Source organism: Micromys minutus (genome assembly GCF_963924665.1).
Source record: "Micromys minutus genome assembly, chromosome: 17".
NCBI classification, from domain to species: Eukaryota; Metazoa; Chordata; class Mammalia; order Rodentia; family Muridae; genus Micromys; species Micromys minutus.
Genome location: NC_137952.1, coordinates 38,715,650 through 38,740,681, shown reverse-complemented (window position 1 = coordinate 38,740,681; position 25,032 = coordinate 38,715,650). Strand labels below are relative to the sequence as shown.

General features: G+C 47.4%; 1 protein-coding gene across 1 annotated transcript in view; it reads right to left on the bottom strand.

The window, feature by feature from the left end:
* CDS2 (CDP-diacylglycerol synthase 2) overlaps positions 1-25,032 on the bottom strand; it is a 44,354-nt gene that overhangs the window by 10,676 nt on the left and 8,646 nt on the right. Inside the window, exons 2-9 of the mRNA XM_080931371.1 lie at positions 8,487-8,623; positions 7,666-7,762; positions 6,532-6,629; positions 4,731-4,870; positions 4,422-4,480; positions 3,544-3,626; positions 1,075-1,162; positions 370-438 (exon numbers count right to left, since the gene is read on the bottom strand). Of these exons, the coding sequence (XP_080787497.1) occupies positions 370-438; positions 1,075-1,162; positions 3,544-3,626; positions 4,422-4,480; positions 4,731-4,870; positions 6,532-6,629; positions 7,666-7,762; positions 8,487-8,623 (771 nt within the window). The remainder of the gene's footprint in view (positions 1-369; positions 439-1,074; positions 1,163-3,543; positions 3,627-4,421; positions 4,481-4,730; positions 4,871-6,531; positions 6,630-7,665; positions 7,763-8,486; positions 8,624-25,032) is intronic.

Below are 25,032 nucleotides of genomic sequence, written 5' to 3'. Positions count from 1 at the left end.
GGATCGGCAGTAGTTATGGTGTCCTCAAAGGGGCTAGAAGACTGTACTCCGTCAGGCAAGTCATGTGCGGAAGGAAATCTGAGCTGAAGCAACATATCTCACCTCACCCCCTACTGCTGCTGTTGTCACCCCAACATCAGTGTTACCTGGCACATGGGCACGGGGGACACATAAGATACACAGGGCCTACACGACTGCTTGAAGCTGGAAGCTGCCGCGTCAGTTACAGAATGTGTTCTCTTCAGCAAGGGTCAGCACTGGGCAAGAGAGCCTCTGGTTTGGGAAGACATATTCTCTACTCCTGCACAGGCCTTTGAGGATGGTGCGAGTCCCTGTCCCCTCCCCACCCAGGTGGGAACTACCACCTACCAGCAGGCCAAACACCACAGTAGCAAAGAAGCCCCCAATGAAGCCTTCCCAGGTCTTCTTTGGAGAGAGCTGCAAACAGAAAACACACCGTCAGCAAAGGACACTTCCATAACTTAGGTCTGGTACGCAATTACTTATGAAGAGTATTTTTAGCCAGGGATGACAGCGCACACCGTCAATCCCAGTCTGAGGGAAGACAGGAGCAGGAGGAACTCTGAAGCCAGCCTGGACTACACACTGAGTTCTAGGACAACCAGGGCTACACAGTGAGACCCTGTCTCAAAACCATGCAAACAAGTATTTCTATATAAAGAAATCAATCTTCAATTAAATCAGGTCACTTTCAAAATTCTGCCCCAAAATGATTTTTCTTGATTTCTATCCTGTGTTCAGGTTAGTTTTCTTTCTTTTCCATTGTGGCTAACACATTTATTATAATTTAAAAATCTACATTAATAACAATAGTCAAATGAAAAGCAAAGCCATAAAAGTATGCCTACATAAAAATATTTTCCTTGGTACATTTTTTAAAAATTATTTGCCAGGGTCTCTCTTTGATCCTTTCTTCTCTTACACAGCCGCAGAGTGAGTGAAGACGGGACCACAGCGGATACAAACCAGCTAGTTTTCCTCTCTACTCACTACATGCCATAGAGAAAGCATTACCACCCACCCAGACAACCCATATCAGGGCGGTGCACTTACCTTGATGAGTGGGGTCCGACCAAAGAAAAAGCCAAACATATAGGCCATGATGTCATTGCAGATGACGCATGAAATGGGAACGATAAACCTAGGGAGACCCAAGAGGAGTCACTCTAAGACATGACCTCAGAAGTCCGCTGAAGAGTGTCAACAATAATTCAGTGCCAAAACAACTCAAGGTGCTTATAACTCACTAAGATTTAAGTTGGGAAGAGGCAGGGAATGAGGGGTGGTGAGAAGGAGGGAAGGGAAGGCGACGGGACGGGCTAAAAGAAAACCCTGCACATGTACGAGAGCATAACAAAATACATTCCTAGTTTAAATGACATCTGTAGTAAAAACTTAAAGTACATCAGTTATAAGTTGCACAAGCCTCCAACAGCAAGGACTGCTGTCAGTTCAAGGCTGGTTTAGGTTGCACCCTGAGACACAAAAATGGCAAAGGGGGAAGACACACCAAAATGTCATACCTAGTGCCTGGCACTAGTGTCCACTGACTGACTGAGTGACTCAGAGAGCATCCTACAAAAGCCACTGTTCCTTTTCATTACAAAGTAGTACATGAACAAGACAATAAACAGTTAAAGGTCAGGGCTGGAGAGATGGCTCAGTGGTTAAGAGCACGGATTGCTCTTCCAGAGGTCCCAAGTTCAATTCCCAGCAACCACATGGTGGCGTACAACCATCTGTAATGGGATCAGATGCCCTCTGCTGATCTTGTCTGAAAACAGCTATAGTGTACTCACATAATATAAATAAATAAACCTTTTTTAAAAATTGGACTGTTTAAAAAAAAATTAGTTAAAGGTCAGAGAAACACTGCTTATTTCCCCGCTACTACTACCATTTAAAATCATTTTGACTTTTCTGCCTAGTAATCACCTTCATGTTTATAAATAGTATGAAGCATCAGTGTCATAATTAACATTTCTTATTGTTTATTCCTAGCACTAGCATTCCCTATGGTGTTTGAATGAGAACGACCTCATGGGTCCATATATGTAAAACTTGGGTCATTAGTCAGTGGAATTGTTTGGGAAGGATTAGGCGTAGCTTTGATGAAGGAGGTGTGTCACAGAAAATAGGCTTTAAGGTTTCAAAACCTTGAGGTGCTTGAAACTAAATTTATTTTGCATTGGGTTATGGCTATAAGCCTACAGGGGCCAGGGAACAGAATGTGGTGGTTTGAATAAGTATGGCCCCCACAGACAGTTGTGTTTGAATGCTTGGCCCATAGGGAGTGGCACTATTAGGAGGTGTAGCATTATCAGAGGATGTCTGTCACCATGGAACCAGGCTTTGAAGTCAAGCTACACCTAATGTGGCACACAGTTCCCTTCTGTTGTCTGGGGATGAAGATGTACAACTCTCAGCTCCTTCTCTAGCACCATGACTGCCTGGACATTGCCATACTTCCTACTCTGATAATGGATTAAAATTCTGAAACTGTAAGTTATCCCCAATGTTTTCCTTCATAGGAGTTGCTGTGGTCATGGTACCTCTTCACAGCAATGGACCCATCAGACACTGTCACTCTATTCACCTCCAAGCCCCAACATTGCCTTCATCAAGGCTTCCAGTAGTCTCTGCTCCACACAGCTACGACAAAACCTTCATCGGAAACATTAGTATTGGTTTCTACTGACCCTACTGGTACACTTGACCTAGGGCTCAATTTAGCACTTTTAAATACCTAATAAACACCAGGCAGAAAAGGAGCTAGTGGGTACCTCCCTGGACCATTACGCTTGTTTTAAATATAATACATAAGGCCAACATTTACAGGTGCTCTTTAGAGATGAACACGTTCCAATTCTGAGATGAAGCGTGTGTGCTTGTCACCCACCACACCCGGTGTCTCTCTCACTACACCAGGTGTATCTTGACCCTCCCACTGAGAGCACCTAATTTCTCCAATCAGCCATGATTAACAACAGACAAGTTTCCAGATGAAATCACAACTTAAAACTCTCAGAAACAGCATACTGTTCTCTTACCCACTGCCAAATTCAATTTTCAGGCATTTTATTTATTTTTAATAATAAAAGAAATCAGTTTCCCATCTACCTCTCTGTCTATATGACCTTCAGTCGGGTCAGATAACTATCAGCTCTTGACCCATATGGTCCTGTGTCTTTTGCCAAGTGTGGAATTACTGTTTTCAAAGCTCCTCTACAATTACTGACCTAGCCAAGTGTGTGTTTCCATTGCTTTCCTTGTCTACATGTTCTAGGGAAAAGATAGAATCTGACCCATGGCATCTACATCACCTGGGAATGTACTAGAAATTCAAATCAGGTGCCACACCAAACCTATGGACTCAGGTCCTCATTGCAAACCAGCCACAGGAACTTCTGATAGGAGGCAAGCTTGCGAACAGAGCCGAGGTCCTCGGCCTACCTGAGTGTGAGAGACAACCAACGCCCTCGGAGGGAAAAAGCAAAAGTTCTTCCCACTGTCGCCACTTACCAAATCATTCCTTCAAATAAGTTATGGATAACAAGATGTGACTGTGTTACGACAATAAGCAAGGTCACATGGGTCCAGCCGAACTGCAAGAGAAGGAAATGAACTCTACCTTTGTTGCCATAGCAGCCTCAAAGACTAAGGAATGATGGGAAACTACTGAGAAGCAGGGAAGACGGGCTTTAGTACCCGGGCACACAGGAGTGACAGGTACAGACAAACTTCTGGAAGTGATATGGTCCTTCCCAGCCACAGGTCTACCAACAGCACAGACTGTATGCATGGGCAATATATACCTGAAATCTCAGTAATCCAGAGGCAGGAGGATTATAAATGTGGCACCAGCCTCAGCTACATAGTAATACCCAATCAAACAACAGAAACATTACAGTGGGGTCTGTACCCTACCAGTGAGTGAGTCCTTTTGTGCTTTCTCGGGCCTGGGAACATTGTCCCACACAGAGAGACAAGGAATGACCAGCAGCAAACAGTGAATTAGATGAAGTCACTACAGCAGTGTCTCTGTCCCTGCAGGGAGCCCGCCTTCAGACACCCAGAGGAAAGAGCCCTCGGGGTTTATATAAGCTGAGGGTCTGGCCTAGCTAGAAGGACTGAAGGACTCTTGTTCTCCCTGCTCCAGGCTCTAGATGAACAGAACAAACCATGTCAAGTTTTGATTTGTCACATAAAGCATGAAAGCTCGGCTGAGTTTCTACAGACCATCTGGTCAACAAGTTCCATGGGTTAGTTTCTCAGATCTTCAAGTAAACCAAGAAATCAGTCTCAGTCTCTCACACGGCCCCCAGAACAAGAACATCCACCTCCCATACACACACACACACACACACACGGACACACACACACACACACACACCCCTTACCATGTAGAACTGCAGCCGATAATGCTTCTTAACTAGGCTCAGTACAAACATGCAGAATCCTAGTTGGAGAGAGGAGAGAGAATAAAATCAACCACACTGCTCTTCTTTCTCTTTAGCCGAGAAGTCCACTGACGTATTCATTTGTAACAATTACATCAACTTCAAAGGCCACAGGGAAAAAATTCATTTACAGTCAACATAAGACAGAGCTGTCAGCTCCCTTCCTCGCATAGTCAGAGTTAACATCACAAAACTATAACCAACTCTTACAAATGAAACAGAGGAGCTGCAGAAACAGGCGATACGCACCTGTCAGATACAGAGTAAAGGAGATGAATCGGTGGTATTTACTGAGAATCCGCAGCGGCTCCTCTCTCTGCACCAGGGTGAAGAAGTAGTCTGTCACCGTCTCTCCATAGAAGAAGTAGTTCACACACAGGAGGAAGTACCTGGAAACAAGGACACCGTGCCAGAGTGTGTGCCTCTCCGCCATGATGCTCAGAGCCCCAAGAACAGCCTGCCCACCTTGAGAGCTGACGCCTGGGCCACCTTCTGCTCACGCTCCCTCCTGTGCTGCCACACCTAACCTCAGGACCCTCCACGCGTGAAGCAGCCCACCTCCCTAGCTCACTCCTACCACCCCACAGGAACCCTCCACTGTCAAAAGTGGTTTACTTGGCTTTGTTACTGTCTCACCTCATCCTTGCATGGAACACCCCCTTCGCCTACCCACCAGTTTCCTTCGTTGTTTTAACTCCATTTTATAAAAATGAAGTTTTAAAAAGCCGCATGAGCTGACATCCTATCTACCACATTACATTTATTTCTATAGCAAGTACTGACTGGTGAGCTCATTAGCTCCATCTCAGGACCTATCTATCCCCCTTTGCATCAAATGCACATTTGTTTACATCCTCTCTTCAACAGAAGACCTGAAGGAAACCTCAACCTAGACTCTTGCACATCCTCTACCTTGCTTATGGGTATTGGATCACACTGCCATCACCCCAAGCCCACAACAGGAAGAAACTGAAGAGCCTCTCTTTTCCAACTTGTAATTATTGGGTTTATTTGGTAGGAAAAATTTTCCTTGTAAACTGACCGTCGAGAAAGGTCAGGCCTCCTGAGTAATCATTATCAAGATTGAAAACACAGCTGTCTGGGGGCTGGAGAGACAGCTCGGTGGTTAAGAGCACTGACTGCTCTTCCAGAGGTCCCGAGTTCAAATCCCAGCAACCACGTGGTTTACAACCATCTGTAATGGGATCTGATGCCCTCTTTTGGTGTGTCTGAGGACAGCTCCAGTGTACAAACAAATAAATTAAAATTCTGTAAAAAGAGGAGGCAAACCCTGCAGGGTACAACATTCTTTAGAGAGAGAGAGAAGAAGGAGAAGGAGGAGGGAGGGAGAGAGGGAGGGAGGGAAGGAAGGAAGGAGAAATCACAGCTGTCTAGCTACAGAACAGTCACAAAGAGAACATCTGAGCCCAGAAGGCAGGTGGAAGCTGGAAGTCAGCTTGTACTGTTGAGAGATGAATACACAGAACAAGTGTGCCAGCTTCCTTGACCACAACCAAGTTGCTTAAGCACAAATCAGTTCAGCCCATTTAGTCACAAAGCAATTCTCACACTACCTAAGAAGAGCATAGCCAACGGCACAACTTTGGCCCAAGAAAGGCTCAGAAATGATATGCGCTACAATTCTTTACTTAGCATTTGCTGTTAGACAGCCAAGCCTTTTTAGGAGAAGAAAAACCAGTCTCTCTGAAGAAGCTCAGACCCTAACTGTGTCGGCACCCTGACTACCTTAAAGAGAGTAACCTCAACAATGTATTGTAGTGATGAGAAACTCGAGTTCCAGAGACAGCAACACCAGCACCAGAACCTGCCAGCTCCCAGATGACCCCAGCAAGAAAAGTAGGCTGACCTCAGGTGCGGATGCATACCATCCCTGTCTGCAGGAACCCAGGTCCTACACTGAGCTAAACCGAGCTAATCCTAACCACACACCCGTCTGTTTATTTTAGGGAAGTCTTCAGCTACTCAAGACTCCTGGAAGGTCCCATACAATCCAGGCTCAAAAGATCCCCTGCAAGTCTGCGGAACTTACCAGCTGAGGGTCCTGAACCAGGGCAGGTCGTAGGAGTGGTATACATTGTAGCCAATAGTGATTATTTCATGGAAACACTTAATCTGAACACACATCACCTGAAACAGAGGCATCAGAGAGCTCGTTAGGGTCTTCAGAAAGGGAAGCCAACAGGTCACAGCTTCCATAAAGCCAAGGCATTTAAGAAATGTCTCGGTCTTGCACTGATCCGCTTTCTCTCTCATGCCCGCTTTCTCTCTCATGCCACCCCCGGGCGCTGCAACCCTTGATGCCACAACTCCTCACAGTAAAATGCAGTCCCAGTATCCTGATTAACTTCTTATTCTAGAGCCTTTGGGGTCTCAACCAGTCCTCTTCCCACTCTAACATGTGGGGGGGGGGGCCTCAGCGGCCTTCCTCACACCAGCTGTGCCCATCTAGACGTGTCTTTAAGGACGGTGAGTGTTGGATGGGTTTTTGTCCACCTGACACAAGCTAGCAATGTCTGAGCAGAGTGACACTCAACTGAGAAAGTGCCTCGAATAGACAGGCCCTGGGCAAGCCTTCGGAGCACTTTCTTGATTGACAACTGATGTGGGAGGGCCCAGTCCACCGCAGGCGGTGCCGTCACTGAGTAGTCCTGGGATGTGTAGGAAAGCAGACTGAGCAAGCCATGGGGAGCAAGATGACAGTGTTCCTCCGTGTCCTCCCTGTCCTCTGCTTCAGTTCCTGCCTCCAATTTCCTGCCCTGACTTTCCTTGGTGACGGATGTGGTCAGGACATGTAAACCAAGTAAACCCTTTCCTCCCCAAGTAGTTTTTGGTCGTGGTGTTCATCATAGCAACAGAAAGCCAAACTAAAACAGGCGGCATGACTGAACTCCTGTGGACTGCAACTTCTTAATGAAATGTTCTAAGTCCATGAACACAAGAAACAAAACCAGAGTCTCACATGAACCAACAGCCGGGGTCACCATTCATGCCAGTGACCTTATAGCTGGCATGTGAAAAAGGGCACGTTCTAGGTGCTCCAAGACAGAAGGTTCTGAGAAACCTGAAGCTCCTGTCACCAGGTCCTGTCGGCAGCAGACCGGACATGACAATGACTCAGGGAAAGCTGAACGCCGCACTAACGTGGCTTGTCGGCAGTACTTACAATCATCATCAAAACCATTGGTCCCAGGTAAATGATAATGAAGAAGAATGCAATCATGGCCAAAGTCAGGATGCCTCTCACCCACCAGTTCTTCCATCTAGGTAGACAGAGAGGGAGGGAGGGACCATCAGGTACAAGCCTAAGGAGGTAAGACTGGAGGGCCTCTCCAGAGCATCCCTTCGCCTCAACAGAGGCACAGCTGGTGAAGGCAGGACCTCGGCACCACTACCTGCTAACAACCACTCGGCAGGTGCAGAAGCCACTAACACACACCAAAACACGGGGGCAGTGTGGGGAGAGCCGGGGGAGAAGGCAGTGTCCTTCCCTTCTGTGTCTACATATGAGTCACTTCTGTGGCCATTTACCTGAAATCACAGCAACAGCTGTCTTAGACCACGAGTGCCAACTGCCACGAATACACACCAGGCTTGTCTACAAGACCGTTATACGTCAGCCCAACCCCCCTCCACACAACAATGTGGATAGGTTTCATGTAAGATGCATTTTTAAATCAGCACATAGTATCGGTACATATCATGTATGCTGAGAAATGGATACACGGCAGGCTGGTAGCAAGGTTAAGGGGTCCAGGATGCCCTATCCACGGGAGGGGCCCAGGAACACTTTCAGAGAACGCTTGGGGGTCTCATGACTTGTGCTTCTCAGGCATGCACACAGGTGATGCTAAGCCCTGGTTTGCAAGGCTCAGGAGTCTTACACTTCTCAGTTATTCCTGAACTGAAGGGGTGGGGTGGAGGAGAGACAGTAACCTTGAGCCGGAAACCCTAAAAGCCTCAGTCTCACCCACTGAGCCAGGTTACCTCGAGGACAAGTTGGAAAGGGCCCCTTTAAGGACCTCTGGGGTGTCGTCTACGGAGGTTGGTGGGGGGGCTGTCTCCGCTCGACTCTCGCTGTCTGACGCCGTCTCTCCATCTAGCTTTGCCTCGGACTCCGATTCCTACAACGCAAAAGCAAAGGGCAAAGGTCAAAACTGCTAGGTGACTACTGAGAAGTGAACAGCTGTCACAGGAGAGCCATTAACAAGAGCTCAGAGCACCGGGCAGAGTGTGGTGACAAGACAGGCACAGTGACCCTGAGTGTTCTGACGTGAGCAGAGACAGCTGCGCCATGCACAGTCTGTTAGCAGCCCCACACCGTGGGACTGACTTCTGAGGCCTGGCCACTGTTTAAGTACCCCAGACTCAACCCCGTGTTGGCTGAAGGACCCAAAAATAGCTGCCCGTTTCTGAAGACCCTGTTCCACCTGCACCTAACCAAGGGGGGAGAGGCCACAGCCTGTCACCACTGCCCCAAATGGATGAATACTTTGATATTTCCATTTTATGAAAGAGGCTCAGCAAGGGTCCTCCTCGTCTTTAGGGGTTCCTTTTTGTGTGTTGTGTTTTACACTGTTGGGGAATTAAGCCTAGGGCCTTGTGCATGTCAGACCAGAACATTGCCTACCACTGACCGACATCCTCCGGGCCAGTGAAGGGATTCCCTCAAGAGAGATAAGCAAATGCCACCAGAGCTGTGCCCTACTCCACTGTCACAGAGGCTTGAGACACTAACGCCCCCATGACTGCTCCTCTCAGAGGAAGTGAAGTCTGGGCACAACATCAGGTTTCAGTTCCTTAACATTTACGAGCACACCGACTGCAACCAATCGTCTGTGATAAGACTAGATTATAATGTCACGTGGTGGGGATGTAGCTCTGATGCCTAAACCTCAGGGCTTCAAAATGTAAGCACCTGCCCTGCCCACCCTGCAGCCCACCCACTGACACACTCTAGCAGCATCTAGAAGTCCCAGGAACTGAGCCAAGCTCCAGAGAAGGCCTGGCTCAGGGCTATTTTTAGCTTATCTACCCCGTTGTCAAGGAGACTCAGAGACTGCTGGGTTCCTAGGCAGGAAAGGACAAAAACAAAGGCTAGTGCCGGCAAAGTAAAGGAGGGGATGCTGAGAATCTCTCTGGCCATGTACGGTGGCATGTATCTACAATCCTGTGACTTCAGCACCCAAGAGGATGAGTCAGGAGATTGCGCTGAGTCTGAGGCCTGCATGGGCCGACAGTGAATTTCCAAGTCAGTCAAAGGTATACAGTAAAACTGTCTAAAAAATAAAATAAAAAGTCAGCCAGGCTTGGTGGCACATGCCTTTAGTATCAGCACTCGGGGGGCAGAGGCAGGCGGATCTCTCGGTTCAAGGCCAGCCTGGTCTACAGAGTTCCAGGACAGCCAAGGCGAGATAGAGAAACCTTGTTTCAGAAAAACCAAAAAATAAAATAGTCTTTTATGGATCCCAAGCCTGACCTACATCTTCTGAAACCTGTTTCTCCTTCCTCTTAAAAGAAGAGGAAAGAGAGGATCCTGAGGCACGGGTCGGGAAAGGAGATAAGGAACTCTCACAATGCGCCACGGCTGCTGTCGCTACCCAGGGATGACCGGGATGAGGGACTGAGATGGAGTAAGTCTGGAAGAAGCTGGCCTGAAGAAAGGGCACTCCCCAGGTTTTTCCAGCCTCCAATGAGCACCCTCAGGACGTCTCTGAAATCAACACCGTACAACCCTTCTCAGGAGCCCCGCTAGGCAAGAGGCCAACGCCCCACTCATAAGACCACGCTCCTCCCCAACAGCCGGGACGCTGAAGCTGACTACCTCTCCAGCAGCTCACCTCACACCCAGGCCTGGGGGTCAGGACCAAGCACACCACGGGAACCTACAGCCTAGAGTTTCTCTGGCCTCTCCTCAACCCACAAGGCAAAGAAAGACCTTCCAGTCAGGAAAGGGGCTGTCAAAGGGAAGCACGCCACCACAGCTTCCACGCTGGGCAGAAGACAGACCTGGAGCCCAAATTCTAGACCAGAATAAAAGTAGCACATTCTGGACAGAAAACTCGGAATGAGGGACTGAAGGGCTGTCCTGCAGTGAAGACGGTTTGCCCGCCCCCCCCCCAATTTCAGGGGATCCGAGTTTGGTTTACAGTGCTTACATCTGTCTGTCACTCTAGCTCCAAGATGTCTGACACCCTCTTCGGGCCACACCAGGGACCAACACACATGTAGCACCCACAGGTATTTTAAGCGTTGGCTTGCTTGCTTGCTTCTGAGCCAGGAAGACAGCTCAGCGTGAAAAGTCAGTTGCTGTCAAACCTGATGACCTACCTGAGTTCATTCTCAGGTACACACCGAGAAAAAAGAGAGGGCTAACTTCCAAAAAGGTTGTCCTCTGGCTTCTACACACATGCCTCCATCCCATAATACATAATTAAATATACATTTTAAAAAATAAAAATGCAGAAATACGGGAAAGCCTTCTGCAGCAGGTAGCTTTAGTCTGGGAAACGAGGCTGGCTCGCGTTCACACTTAGCGTGGGTCTCCTTCTCTGGTCTTCCAGTAGGAAAAAGACCCCCTTATCTCACACGTTGTGGGAAAACGGGAGAGTCTGTGGTAGCTATCCCATCAGCCTCTCCTGCTCCCACGTCAGTGACACGCCCAAAACACAAAACAAGTCAGAAGCAAAAGAACCTCAACCCCCCCCCCCCATGTGAGCATTATTCCCAAGAGGAGGGAGAGAGGGAAAACAACAGGCTAGGCAAATGACAAATTACTTGAATGCAGCATTTGCACACAGGCAGCCCAACCGAAAACCAAGAACCCTTGAGTCATGTGTGACGTCTAACACAAACACATGCAGGCTACCTGTTAAAGCAAGAATGCACGTATGCGCTCACTCTCCCCGGCATACACACAACCCAAGCTGCCAGTCTGCGAGTCAGAACCGAGAGCCTCTCCCCTTGGGCTTTTCTTGTTCTTTGTTTATATGTGTGTGTTGGTGTCTGCGAATATTATGTGCACCATATGCATACTTCTGCCCTGGAAGACCAGAAGCAGGTGTTGGATCCCCATGAAATGAAGTTACAGGTGAGCCACCATGTGGGTGCCGGGAACTGAACCCAGTACCTTCTGGAAGAGCAGCAAGTGCTCTTAACCACTGAGGCATCCTTCCAGCCCCTGGGTCTCTCACGCACTTCTGAGAATGGAGGTGTTTCCCAGCACAAGCGTGCAGCCAGGCGTCTGATTCCCATGCGGGAGGCAGGGGAGACGGGAAGCAGGCTGAGTGGCCACCAAAGCTCTCTGACATATTCACTTTCTGGCTGAGATCCTGATACCTGCGAGTCACAGTGCCACCACAGAGTGCTACTGGGTGTCTGTGACAGGCCTACTGAAGGCAGTGTGATGTGCCCAGGCCCAGAGCCTCCCTCCCTCTCCAGGCCTGCCATGCTTGTTCTCTGGTGCTGTGGCCTGAGCTCCTCCCCAGCAATCCACCTCAGTGTCCTCCCTGAACTCACATCCAAGACCTTATACAGGCTCTACTCAACACAGCCCCATACCAACTCCCAGCTCACATGGACAACTCAATGTCCTGGAACCCTCCTCGCCTCCCCCCTTGATGGGCATAGGTCAGTGCACGCAGAATAGGCTGTTCCCAGGGCCTCTTCTCCTTCCCATGACTCCCATTTCTTCCCAGGGCTCACTTGCTTCCTAGAAACCCCATTTCATCTAGGGCCCCTCCTCCTTCCTTTCCAGTCCCCTGGGCCAGGAGCGCAGGATAAACCCCTCAGTCTCCACCCATCCTCCCACAGCTCCAGAGCCAGTCCCGGAGGGGTGGTGATGCTGATGTAAACAGGAAACAGCATCCTCTGCGAGGAGGGCAAACGCACCCCTCTGGGTCACACAGACCCTCCAGGGAAAGGCAACAGCACTTAGCGTGAAGGCACATGCAGCATTCTAGGCACCCAGAGCCAAGCAAAAGAGGCAAACTGTTACTCAAAAAGTGCCCCCTGAGCAGCCTTTCCAGACTCTTTACCCCCTCAACCCAGCACCACACAAGTCTCAGAACAGCACAGAGTCCCCAACAGAAGAAAAAGTGGAAGGAAGCAGAGACACAGTGGGTTTTGCTAGGGAAGACCTTACTAAGCTTACAACAGCCTACGGCAACTCACGCCAGCTTCACTTTCTAGGTGGAACCATTGTTTGATGTGCACCGTCTTAGTTAGGATTTCTAAGAACACCATGACCAAAAAGAAACTTGAAGAGGAAAGGCTTTATTCAGCTTATACTTCCAGATCATAATCCATCACTGAAGGAAGTCAGGACAGAAACTCAAGCTGCGTAGGAACCTGGAGAGAGGAGCTGATGCAGAGGCCATGGAGGAATGCTGCTTACTGGCTTGCTCATGCCTTGCTCAGCCTGCTTTCTTATAGAACCCAGGACCGCCAGTGAGGAATGGCTCCTCCCTGCGGAAAATGCACTACCTCCGGATCTTCTGGATTTCCTCAGCTGAGGCTCCTTCCTCTCTGAAGACTCTAGCTAGCGTTAAATTGACTAAGTAATCGGCAGCATACACCCTATTTTCTTCCGGTTCCCTCTTCATTCTCAGTGTTTCATGAAGGGCCGCCACTGACTCACAAAAAAACCTTTTGAAGTCCCCCCATGTAACAGAGTCTGACCTTTTAGAAGGAATGGGACTGGAGCTAGGGTTGGACAGACACCCCCCCCCCATGGACTGGGGATCCTAGGCCAGGTGGGTGGGGCTCAGCCAACTCCCCGTTTCCTGGTTCTCTTGATTCCTGTTAAAAATCCTCATATTTTATCCCAGTTTGTTTTAAGAGGTAAAAGCGAGGGGGCAAGGAAGCAGCAGCACCGCCCACCAGCTCTAGTTCACCTCCGAGTGGCGTTTGGGGCACTGGGCGGCTATGCTTCCCAGATTCGCTCCTCTCTGGAGACCAGACAGTCCAGTCCATCCTCGCAGTGACTGAAACGACTCCACAACTCACAAACTATTTTTTGCACTGCTTTACATGCAAATTGCAGGCGAGCGAAGGCTTAATTTAAGCTTAACCTACAGTGCTGAATACCAACCCTGTGACCTTAAACAAGCCTTTTGGCCAGCTGCCAGGGTAATCAACGCCCCCCAGCTTACAGAGACAAGTAAAGGGGAGGAACTGCTAGGCAGAGGGTGCTTAAGAAATGCTAGGGTCCCTGTGTCGTTCTTGATGGGAGAGCCCAGTAGGCTTGAAATGAGTTCTTACAGGACAGAAAGACAAAAATGCCTGTGTGTGCACTGCGTGTGTGCTGCGTGTGTGCTGTGTGTGTGGGATGGGGCAGGTATTGTCAGGAAGAACAAAGAAGTACTCCTATCCCTTTTCAATACGAATCCCATTTGACAAGTTCCTGTGTCTAAAGAAAAGGTCAAAGGTGAGTTTACCTGAGCTGAGGCTATAGAGGCAAAGGGAATGTCCAGCCTGCCCTACATAGGTCAACACGAAAGGAGCGCATGGAATTTAGCTCCCGGAGGACCACTCACAGGTGAGTGAACAAGGACTCAGAAAACAGAAGTCCATCTACACTCTTCATGAACAAGCTGGCCATTTTGAGGGCAAGGAAGGAATTGGCCCAGAGAGCCGGGGCTAGCCCTCCAAGTCTATGCGGCACGGAGTCAAGTCTCTCTCTTTCCTGTGATGTGGCTGCGTTGGAATCTGAGAGGAGAGGGACCCGACAGGAACTCTGCTGGTGAATCCACGTGGCCGGTTTAGAGCATTCAGGTCCCTCTACGCTTGAGGAGAGTTAGGCAGTCAGAGTGGCGGTGGAAGACAAGCACCAAAAGATGTCTCTGACTTAATTAAAAACGCCCCACATGCCAAGGTGCCACACGTTGGGGTGTCATTTCTGAGACCCAGCAGAGCCACCCCTACTATAGCATACCCTGCCTTCTGGAAGTCTCAAATCAATACTGAGAGCTGCAGAAAGCACTCCGCTTGCCATGACGAAATTCATTACAGGTTCCCTCACCAGTAACAGCACCTCAAAGAAATGATCAGGGTGGGGAGGTGGGGCGTACATTCAGCTTTTAAAACCCTAATGATGGGCGGGACAGGCAGCTCAGCGGTTAAGAGCACTGACTGCGCTCTCCCAGAGTTCAATTCCCAGCAACCACATGGTGGCTCACAACCTTCAGTGATGGGATCTGATGCCCTCTTCTGGTGTGTCTGAAGACAGCTACAGTGTTCTCATAAATAATATGAGTACTCATAAAAAAAAAACCCTAATTGACTATAAACTATCTCTACACTATCTCCAAACTCTTTGAAGGGAGTAAGGGGCATTTGCAAAGGACAGGGCACTGATGACCATGCACACAGCCAGGTTCCTGGAAAGCTACCCTGAGAGGTCACCATGTGCCCGCCTGGCCCTTGACTGACTCCCCTCTCTGCTCCCCCTCTTTCCTCTCATCACTTCCTTCCAGCCATCTAGGCAGGCTCCACAGTAAACAACTCCTAAAAGTTCACCCACTAATGCACTGTCTCCTCCCTCCCCAGGAAAGAGCTGCCCCGGCTTCACCCTTCCTCAAACCACAGCAAGCCATCTTCATCCCAGCCTGGTCCTAAGCAGTTGCCTCATCAAAATTACCTCATGACTACAGCCAACTGAACAAGCTCTCCGTCCTCGTCTCAGCAATTTCTGATACTGTTACTTAAAGCAAACAAACAGACAAACATTGTTTTTTCCTCTTTGGCCTGGAAGAACACCCTGGCCTGCCATCTGACTCTCAGACCAGCCCGTCTTAGCCAGCCTTCTCTTTAGCAGCTCCTCTTTCCCTTAATGTGGGGGTTCCTCGGGAGCCTGTCCTACCACTGGACTGGCTCTGAGTAATCTCACTCGTTCAAATCCATCGTCCTTCTCCTTTTTCTTTTTCTTGGGGTGGGGGAGGGGCGGGCTGCGGGGAGGGGTGCTGGTGACCAAACCCAGAGCTTTGAACACGTTAGGTAAGCTTCCTACACTTCTAAGCTATATTCCAGCCATAACTCCTCTCTCGACTGCAGACATTTCTGTCCAAATAACCTCTCAGAGGTCTCCGGACACCTAAAACTCTCCATGTGTATAACCAGATCTCAAGTTCCTCTCCAACCTCTTCCCGTGTAACTTATCTTAGCAGCGCATCTTTCACCTTGCATTTCCCCAGTGCAAATGTGACTCCTTCCTCAATCACCACCACTATGTTTGCAGACGCTACCTCCTGCACTGCTTTCAGTACCCACATCTTACAGCCTCTCACTCCTTAACTCAAGCTAGCTTGTACGAGCATCTGCCCTGATGACAGCAACAGCACAATTAGACACCTTCCTCTAGCCCAGAATCCACTCTTCCCCACTCCGGACACCCCAGGGAGAGAACATCTGCTCCCATCTCTTCCCCAGGCTGTCTGAATGAGATGTCCCCACAGTCTCGGGCATTTGAATACTTGGTCCCAAACTGGTCATGTTTGGATAGAATTAGGAAGCTGCCCTTTTTTAGAGGAAGTAAATCCCTTAGGGGGTTGGCGTTGAGAGTTTAATAGACTCTCTCGATTCCCAGGTCACACTTTATTTTTTGCAGTTCAAGAGGTGAGCTCTCGCTGCTGTTCCAGCAGCCATGCCTTTATTCCACCATCTTGAACTCTGGAACTGTAAGCCCAGATGAATTCTTTCTGCTCTTGTAAGGTGCCTTGGTGGGGTTTTATCACAGGAAGAGAAAAGTAGCTAACGTGCTCCTCCATTACACAGCAGCCCAGTGTTCAAATACTATGTTTAAACCCTTTCAAAGCCCATTAGGATCAGATCTTGGCTAAGCTTCCAGCTTGTCTCTTGCACCCATTCTAAATGAGAGCTCATGTTTAAAAACTAGAGTTCGAAAATCAACAACCTAATGATGCCCTTCAAGGTTTTAGAAAAACAAGAACTGAATCTTAAGAGATGGCTCTTCCAGAGAACGTGGATTCAGTTCCCAGCAATCATGTCAGGTGGGTTGCAACCATCTGTATTTCCAGCTCCTGGAGATCCCATACCTTTGGCCCCAAAGCACCTGCATTCACACGTACATGCCTATACATATATACATATACTTAAAAAATCTTTTGTTAAGACACGGGTGTTTAAAATTCTTGTTTCCCACAATTAAATCAGTATGTCTTTTTTTAATGAAGATTTTATTTTTAAATATGGGTGGACAAGGGAAGGCAGTATGTACCATGTGAGTACAGTGCCTTAAGACACTGGATCCCCTAGGAGCTGGAATTACTGTGCAGTCTAAATGACCTCAGGTCCTCTGCAGTACACCCTCTTAACCACTGAGATACAGTTCTATCCCCAAACCATTGTTTCTGTCAGAGCATAAAACTACGTGTACAAAAGAAAGGACAAGCAGCATCTAGAATATACCACAGTCCAACTCTGAGTTGAAATTTCTCACACAGAATGTCACATCATGTTGCATGATGCAACAGTATGTACACTTGTCTTGTGGTCACAACCAAGGCTACAGTGAGGTCATACAATGCCAGAAACACCTCAGATTCATTCTGCATTTAATTTTGAAGCAATTTTTTGGCCCTGTTCTTTTTCACTGTTGACAATTTTTGAAAATATTTCCATTCTTTTACAAGTTCATGCATATCCGCACTCTGACTTGCCATCTCTACCACACTCACCTCTCCTCCGCTCCCCCAGACCCCTCTTCCCTTCTCCACCCACGCATCTGTGTCCTCCTTCACCTCTGTTTTTAAACCTGTCAAGTACACCTGGTACAGCTTCCATACTCTTGGACACGTAGTCTTCATTGGATGTTGGTCAAGCCACTGGGTCACACTTAAAAGAAAACTGACTCTCCCTTTCCCAAAAGCTATCAACTACCAATATCTTCTTAGCTTGGGCTAGAACTTCAGACTGACCTCCCTCTGTGTTAGAATTTTGTCTGGCCAGACTTTGTGTAGCTTTTATGCATAGTCTCTCAACTGCTGTGAATTCGGAAGTGCAACTGCCCTGCTGCGTCCAAATGTTTCCTTACAGTCACCTCCCCCTCTAGGGCCCTTACCATATTTCCACCCCTTCATCCCCCAGGACCCCTGAACCCGGCTGAGTAGAGCAGGTGAGATGTGGGTCACCCTGCTAGGGCTCGAATTCCAGTCTCTTATGCTCTGCACCTTGATCAGTTACTGGTGTCTGTATTAATAACATCTACAGCAAAAAGGAAAAGAAAAACAAAGAAGAAGAAAGGAGGAGGAGGAGGAGGAGGAAGCAGCAGCAGGTTCTCTGATGACAATAAGTCATTGGGAGTTCATTTTACCCACTGAGAACAGCTACCGCTGCTTACACGAGCATAGGCAACACAAAAAAAACCCACACACAGCAGCCATCAGCTGTCGAGCGCGTCTGATGTGGGGTGAAGCTGAGCTTCTCTGTCCACGCTCAGATTATTCACTGACTTGATCGTGTGACAGTAACCATAGCTACAGGAAATTTATGAGTGCAACAGCAATGCTATCTCCAGAAGAAAGCAGTCCGCAGTGCTCCTCCCCAGACTCCGGCTCTCACACTTCCCATCTCTTCAGCAATGCTCCTGAAGTTCTGCTGTGGCAGAGTACGCAGGCCCTAATTCTCAGCAATCTGACTGTGTGAGACTCTGCACTGATTGGCGCAAGAAGAACATTTTCTGACTGTGACCGGGAGCAGCACTAATCGTGGGCTTGGTGACTTGAATGACAAGTCCCTAGTAAGTCTTAGGCATCTAAATACTTGGTTCCTAACTTATAGAACTCTTTGGGAAGGATTAAGAGGTATAACTTTATTGGAGAAGGGATGTCACTGGGGGCAGGTTTCAAAAGACTCACCATTCCCAGTGTATTAACACACACACACACACACACACACCTCCTACTTTCTGACCAAGATGTGAGCTCTTAGCATTCCTGCCACCAAGTCTATATTCTGCCACCATTGCCTGACTCTAACCCTCTGAAACCATGAGCCCACACTAAATGCTTTCTTTTACAAATTGCTTTGGTCATGGTACTTTGTCACAGCAATGGAAAACTGAGACAACTGATATAAACAGAAATATCTAGACGACAGTCCGACAACAGGCCCAGTTAGGAAGACAACGGAAATACAGTGCTGAGATGAACTTCCCAACATCAGCTAACGCACTGCCAGGAGCAATGAATAAACAAAGCCTTTTAGAGTTCTCGGTGATTCCACTGGCACTAAAGAGCGTGCAGGTCTAGGTACATTTCCACTTGGTTCTCAGACGGGTGCAGAAACATGTCCACATCTCAGCCAAACTAGACTACGCACCAGAAGGACCCTTGAAAAGCTAGCACTTGAAAATGCTACCTTCATAGAAAGAAACACATACTTAGTCCAGGCACGGTGGCCACAACCTTGTGTCTCAGCACTACAGAGGCTAAGGTAGGAAGAGTTTGACTACACACCGAGACTGTCAGGAACAGAACAGGAAAGGAAGAGAAGACTAAACAGACGGAGGCAGGCCTGGCAGCATGAACCTGTAGTCCCAGCTACTTGGGAGGAGTCAGATGTAGGAGGATCATGTGAGCTTGGGTTTTCCAACAGAATGGGCAACACAGAGAGACTCAGCCTCAAAAGAACAACCTGCTTTATCCTGTATAACTTCATTAGCTCTTGACAGTAAGCATTCATCTGTGTACTTCAATGGAAAATGAACTCTATGTTGGAAGGAACTGGTTTTACTCACTGCTATATCCCATGTCTGACAACCTTGCCGACCAGGGAATTCTACCATAGGGAAAGAACCTCAAAATTCAAGGTTCTTGGAACTAAGTTTCAGCTAGGCATTGACAAAGTTGAGTCCCTGGGCACATACTCAAGCAGGGATTCCTAGATACAGACTGGGGCGTGACCTCAGCAGCTCTCAATGTGCCAACTCCAAGAGGTGCTGGTTAGAAGTAGTGGCCTCTCAACCTGATCGGAAAGGATGACAGGGTAGTCACATGGCTTCCAGTAGGATTCTAAGCCCCTGAGAAGGAATCTCTCAACAAGCCACACCAGAGAGGCAGGGGAGGCACTGAGCTTGTCCGGCATGGTGACAACCTAAGCTGTTTATGTCTCTGCAGTTTCTTTCTATCCTGTGACCAGAGGACAATGCCATCAAAGTTTCCAAGACACCACCAAAGCAACAAGCAGATGTATCTGACTCATGCTCAGAGTGTTAATACCAGTGATTCACTGGCGCTGTCTTCATAATGGACATCCATTCCTGAAGCATATAAAGAGGGAAAAGCTGGGCATAAAACAGAAACAGCTACAACTGACCTTCGAAATGTGACACTCCTCAGCTCAGGGAGAAGACCTGGGACAGAGAAAAATAGCACAAGCCATGTGACCCTGGGAGAAATCAAGTCATCTTGGACTTCATCTTTTTCATACGCAAAAAAAAAAAAAAAAGAAGAAAGGGGCTAGAAAGATGGCTCAGTAGTTAAGAGCACTGACTGCTCTTCCCGACGTCCTGAGTTCAACCACATGGTGGCTCACAACCATCTGTAATGAGATCTGATGCCCTCTTCTGGTGTGTCTGAAGACAGCTACAGTGTACTTATATCTAATAAATAAATAAATTTTTCTTAAAAATGTGATGAAACATGGCAAGTTGAGACCCTCTGGGTCTTAAAATGAATTTAGTGGGTTACAAATAGACACACGCCACACACAGAGAGAGCCAGAAAGTAGGTTGGTGGCTTCCACGGGACAGGTCAGTGAACTGAAGATATCACACCGAAGCCTCGCCATGGGAGCCTCCCCGGGGCCTGGAAATGTTCTGGCTGTTCTTAGGTTGCTGCAGGGATGTACTTAACTTATGAAAAGTCACTGGGAAACTACAGCATGTGCACATTTCTGTTATAAGTCAACAAAAGTTACAGAGAAAGTGGATATAGAATCAAAGAGCAGCAAACGGACTTGTTCACAGAAGGAGTACTGCTTTTGTGATGCTTTTAGTCCCAAGTTACATGTATATACAAGCTGAGAAACAGATCCAAATCCTAGTCATGGGGGCCAACAAGGGTGTGGGGGCAGACCGAAGACATCCTTTTAAAGAAGAAAAGCTAGGGTTTGAGGGTACAGCTCAGCAGGAGAGCACTTGGGTAGGGTGTGCTAAGCTCTGTGAATGATCTCCAGTGCCACCGTCCCCTGCCCTCATGGCATGATACAATGCACTCTGAAAGCCTATACACGTTGGCAGGCTCACCTACACCAAGTGTCCTCTTTTAGAAACCTTACCTCCCAACATAATCCTCAGGAAGAGGAAAAACCGTTAATAAGGCAAAGATTAAGTCTCCGTCGAGCTCAAAGACTTTCGAAACAGATGAAACTCAAGGGCATTAAGACAAGCAGAAAATCCTGTCTTGGAGGAAAAAAAATCAAGATTACTGGCAACTAAAGGCTACAGTCAGCCCATTGGCCTCAAGTACTCAACGTTAGTATGCGTGTCTATAAATGTGTCATTAGCAATGTGTGACTAGAAGACGAACAGCAGCTTAGTGGCCCCTCCACTCCTCCTCCGAGAGTCAGCCTGTACAGGGAAAAAACACCTCGGACAGAAATTACGACCTCACTGTTACCACTGATAGGTTTAAAAGGGATTTCATGTTACATCATTTATTAAATTTTATATTTAATAGACTCAGTTAATGTGGGGAATCTTGACACATTTTCATTGGAAATAAAATTTAAATTTTGTCTACTCACCTACCCAGGAAGAATAATTAATGTTCAAAATCGTATTTTTTATTAACTTGGGTTTTTAATTACTATTCTGAAGAATGCCGAAAAAGTTAAATATTTGAACCACTTGATTTTAAGTCCCTAAGCACTTATAAAGAAAACACTGGGGTTGTGTTAATGTAGGATTAACAGTTATCTACCTGGTACTTCAGCACTAAAACAGACCACGGACAGGCCAGTTTCTTGGTGCATCACAAACTAAATCGGAGGCCTGGTTCTCACTGCCCAAGGAGTTGCTAATCTTCACAGCTGACTTAGCACCAACTCAGCCTCAACCTCCTGACAAGCCACAGGTGCCGGGGACTGGAGCCAGCCATGTGAAAGGAGCTCACGACCAAGTCTGCAGGAAAGCCAAACCTGTGAGCCCAACCCCCGGAGCAGCTGAAGAAATGGAAGACAAGAACCCAACCCTAGAGAGCATGTGCTGAGAAGTCAGCAGGAGATCCCACATAATGGAGTCGTTGACAGTGTAGACTAGGGCTCTGTGACAGTCACTGCACTGTGCTCCGGGATGCTCCAAGCCTCAAAGACCTCTGGGCACTGCCACTGCCTCCTCTCTACGAAAATGGATGCAGAGAAAGGCGGGTTCTCCAGGAGACACCCAAGCCTTCCTTCTTTGGATGGCTTTTTCACCAAACCCAAGAAGAAATCTGACTTAGATGATGTGTTCTGCAAGACCAAAACGGAGAAAGTTGATCAAGGCCACATGCTCTGCAGACCGGTCCCCATTAGTGTTTTCCTGGGACAACATAAACAGACAGATATACAAACTTCATGAAGATATCCTCAACATGGTTTCAGTCATAGTGTGTGTGTGTGTGTGTGTGTGTGTGTGTGCGCACGCGCGCGCGTGTGTCTTTTAACTCAAAACCCAGTCAACATTTTAAATGAATACATAGGAAAATCCTCACAATGAATTTCACAAAATATCCAAGAAACCATCCATTCTGCAAAGTACATGAAACAGCAAATGTGTAGTCCCCAAAACTACTGACATTTTGAAGCTTTCATTAGTAACATGTTCTCTCAGCAATATGATGGTGAGATACTTTACTTAAAAAAAAAAAAAAAAAAAAAGGAGCTGGGAGAGATGGCTCAGTGGTTAGGAACACTTGTTGCTGTTCCAGAGGACCCAAGTTTTAGTTCCAAGCATCCAAAGTGGGTGACTTACAACCCCTTGTAACTCCATCTCCAGAGGATCACCCATCCTCCGCTAACCTCAGGCACCCTCACTCTTGTGACATCCACTTACTTTTACACACACACACACACACACAAATACACATAAATTTTAAAAAGTAAACATTTTTAAAATACAGTTTCAATATTTCATTAAAATGTTCCATAACACCTCCGGTTAAGTCTTATAACTTATAATAAAGTGCTGCTCTGCCCAGAGCTTAACTGTCCAGAGCCTACAGGACAATTGAAGAGTGGCTGGCTGACAGAATCACAGGTACCGAGGGACGCTGTGCCATCACGGCCATCCCACCCAAACCAGCGGGTGTGTGTCACTGTGCAAGACCTGAGCCATCACACACCATCGGTTCTATCAGTGCCCTGCTCCATGGCAAGCTAGCAACGTGTTTCATTCATTAGAGTGGCTGCTCTTAATTAGCAAGGTCTTTATGCCTTGTTGATGTAAATCCATCAAAGCTTACCATGTTGTAAATGAAAACTGAGACATTTCTGAAATACAAGAATACTCGAGATAAAATATTTAAGAAGTTGGGTGGCACACGCCTTTGATCCCAGCACTCAGCAGGCAGAGGCAGGTGGGTCTCTGAATTCAAGACACAGATCACAGTGAGCCCTAGGGCAGCCGGAGCCGCATAAAGAAATTGTGAGCAAGGACACAGATGCCTGCACACTGTGTTGACAGCAGCTCTGTTCACAACACTGAGCACTGCGTGGCTTACAACACTCTGAATGGATACTATATATAGAACTGGTCCTCCAGAAGCTCTGAATATAAAATTTCTAGCAGTCACCTATGACTAGGAAGGCTTGATCATAAAATGGAGGCAGGTTTTTGAGACAGGGTTTCATCCAATCCATACTGGCCTCCAGGATGTCCACTATGGAGGTCAGGAGGCCTTAACTCTTAAGCCTCCCCCGCTTCCCATGCTAGGGTTTCAGACGTTACAGGTGGGCGCCTCAGAACCTGGCTGGTCTGGGTATCTTTAGCTTCCACTGCAGCACTTGACACGCCCCAAACAATGCATTTGCTTCACGTGTTTATAACCTGGTACTCTCAGCCCTTATCCGTTTTAGACATTTGGGTGAATATGTTTTACCACGGGCTTTAACTGTCAGTGTTCTGATGACAGATACCGACATCAGCCTGACTGACTCATTTCTGGTGCCTCACACAGACCAAACAAATCCCTTCCCTGTGAGCTGCATCTGCAGCCCTTGGTCAGTTTCAGTCACACTAAGGCACTCAGGCTGGTCCTGAACTCACTCTACAGACCTCCTGCCTCAGTACCCACAGTGGCTGGGGCCGTGGGGCTGCAAGCAGGCCAGGCTGAGGAACTCCAAAGGATCTTAGTTCAATTCCCAGAACCCACATGGTGGCTCACAACCATCTGTAACAATGTATTTACATAAAACAAATAATCTTTTTTAATTTAATTTTTAAAAAAATTATTTATTGACTTTTATTATATGTAAGTACACTGTAGCTGTCTTCAAACACACCAGAAGAGGGCATCAGATCTCATTACAGATGGTTGTGAGCTACCATATGGTTGCTGCGACTTGAACTCAGGACCTCTGGAAGAACAGTCAGTGCTCTAACCACTGAGCCATCTTTCCAGCCTACACCCCCAGAATCCTGTGCCACCACATCTGGCTTTTTTGAATGAGTTCTAGGTATCAAACTCGGTTCCTCATGCTCATGTAGCAAGCAATTTGATGGCTATGAAGGATGTCCCCGTTCCTAAAACAAACGTATTCGTTTAGTTAAACGTGTGGTTTACTTAGCCACTTTATTTGGCTATACACCCAGAGTCAGGTAAAAATTTCTCTGGGGAAAACAGGGTAACCTGCTCTAAAGCATGCCTCATACAGAGAAGGAAAGACAATGCCTCAAAACCATCAACCAGACATCATTCCCACGGGCTGTTCAGAGGGAAATACTGGGCAAATGGGTACAGTGTGGCAGTACAGCGCAGGCAAGCCAACCCAAGGTTGCACTGCTGTCTCCAGCCTAGAATACAGTAGCTCTTGAAAACAATCAAGCAGCACATGGTGGAAACTGCCCATTTCCTGTGGAAGGAAATGTATCCACTGTATCTAAGGCTTACACAATGGCCACCCTTTTCAGCCTCAGCAGTTCTAAACAAAAGAATCTTCAGGGGACTATGCATGAATGGAAGAGTTTAGTATTCCATTGGTTTTTTTGTTTTGTTTTCTGTTTTTAACTAGAGCTATCTTATACAGCTCTAGTAATAGCCAAATATTTTAAACCATTTTAATTCTTAACAAATTTAATAGACTAAGGCTCAGCGTGTCTGAAGACAGCAACAGTGTACACACATACACACACACACACACATATAATCCTTTAAAAAAAAAAAAAAAAGGCACCAGCCACCAAGCCTGGTGGCCCAACTTAGTCTCAATAACCCACAAAAGGAAAGGAAAAACACACGTCCCACAAGCTTTCCTCTGACTGCCACGTGCACACAAATGAATAAATACAATAAAAATATTTTTTTAAAAGATGCAG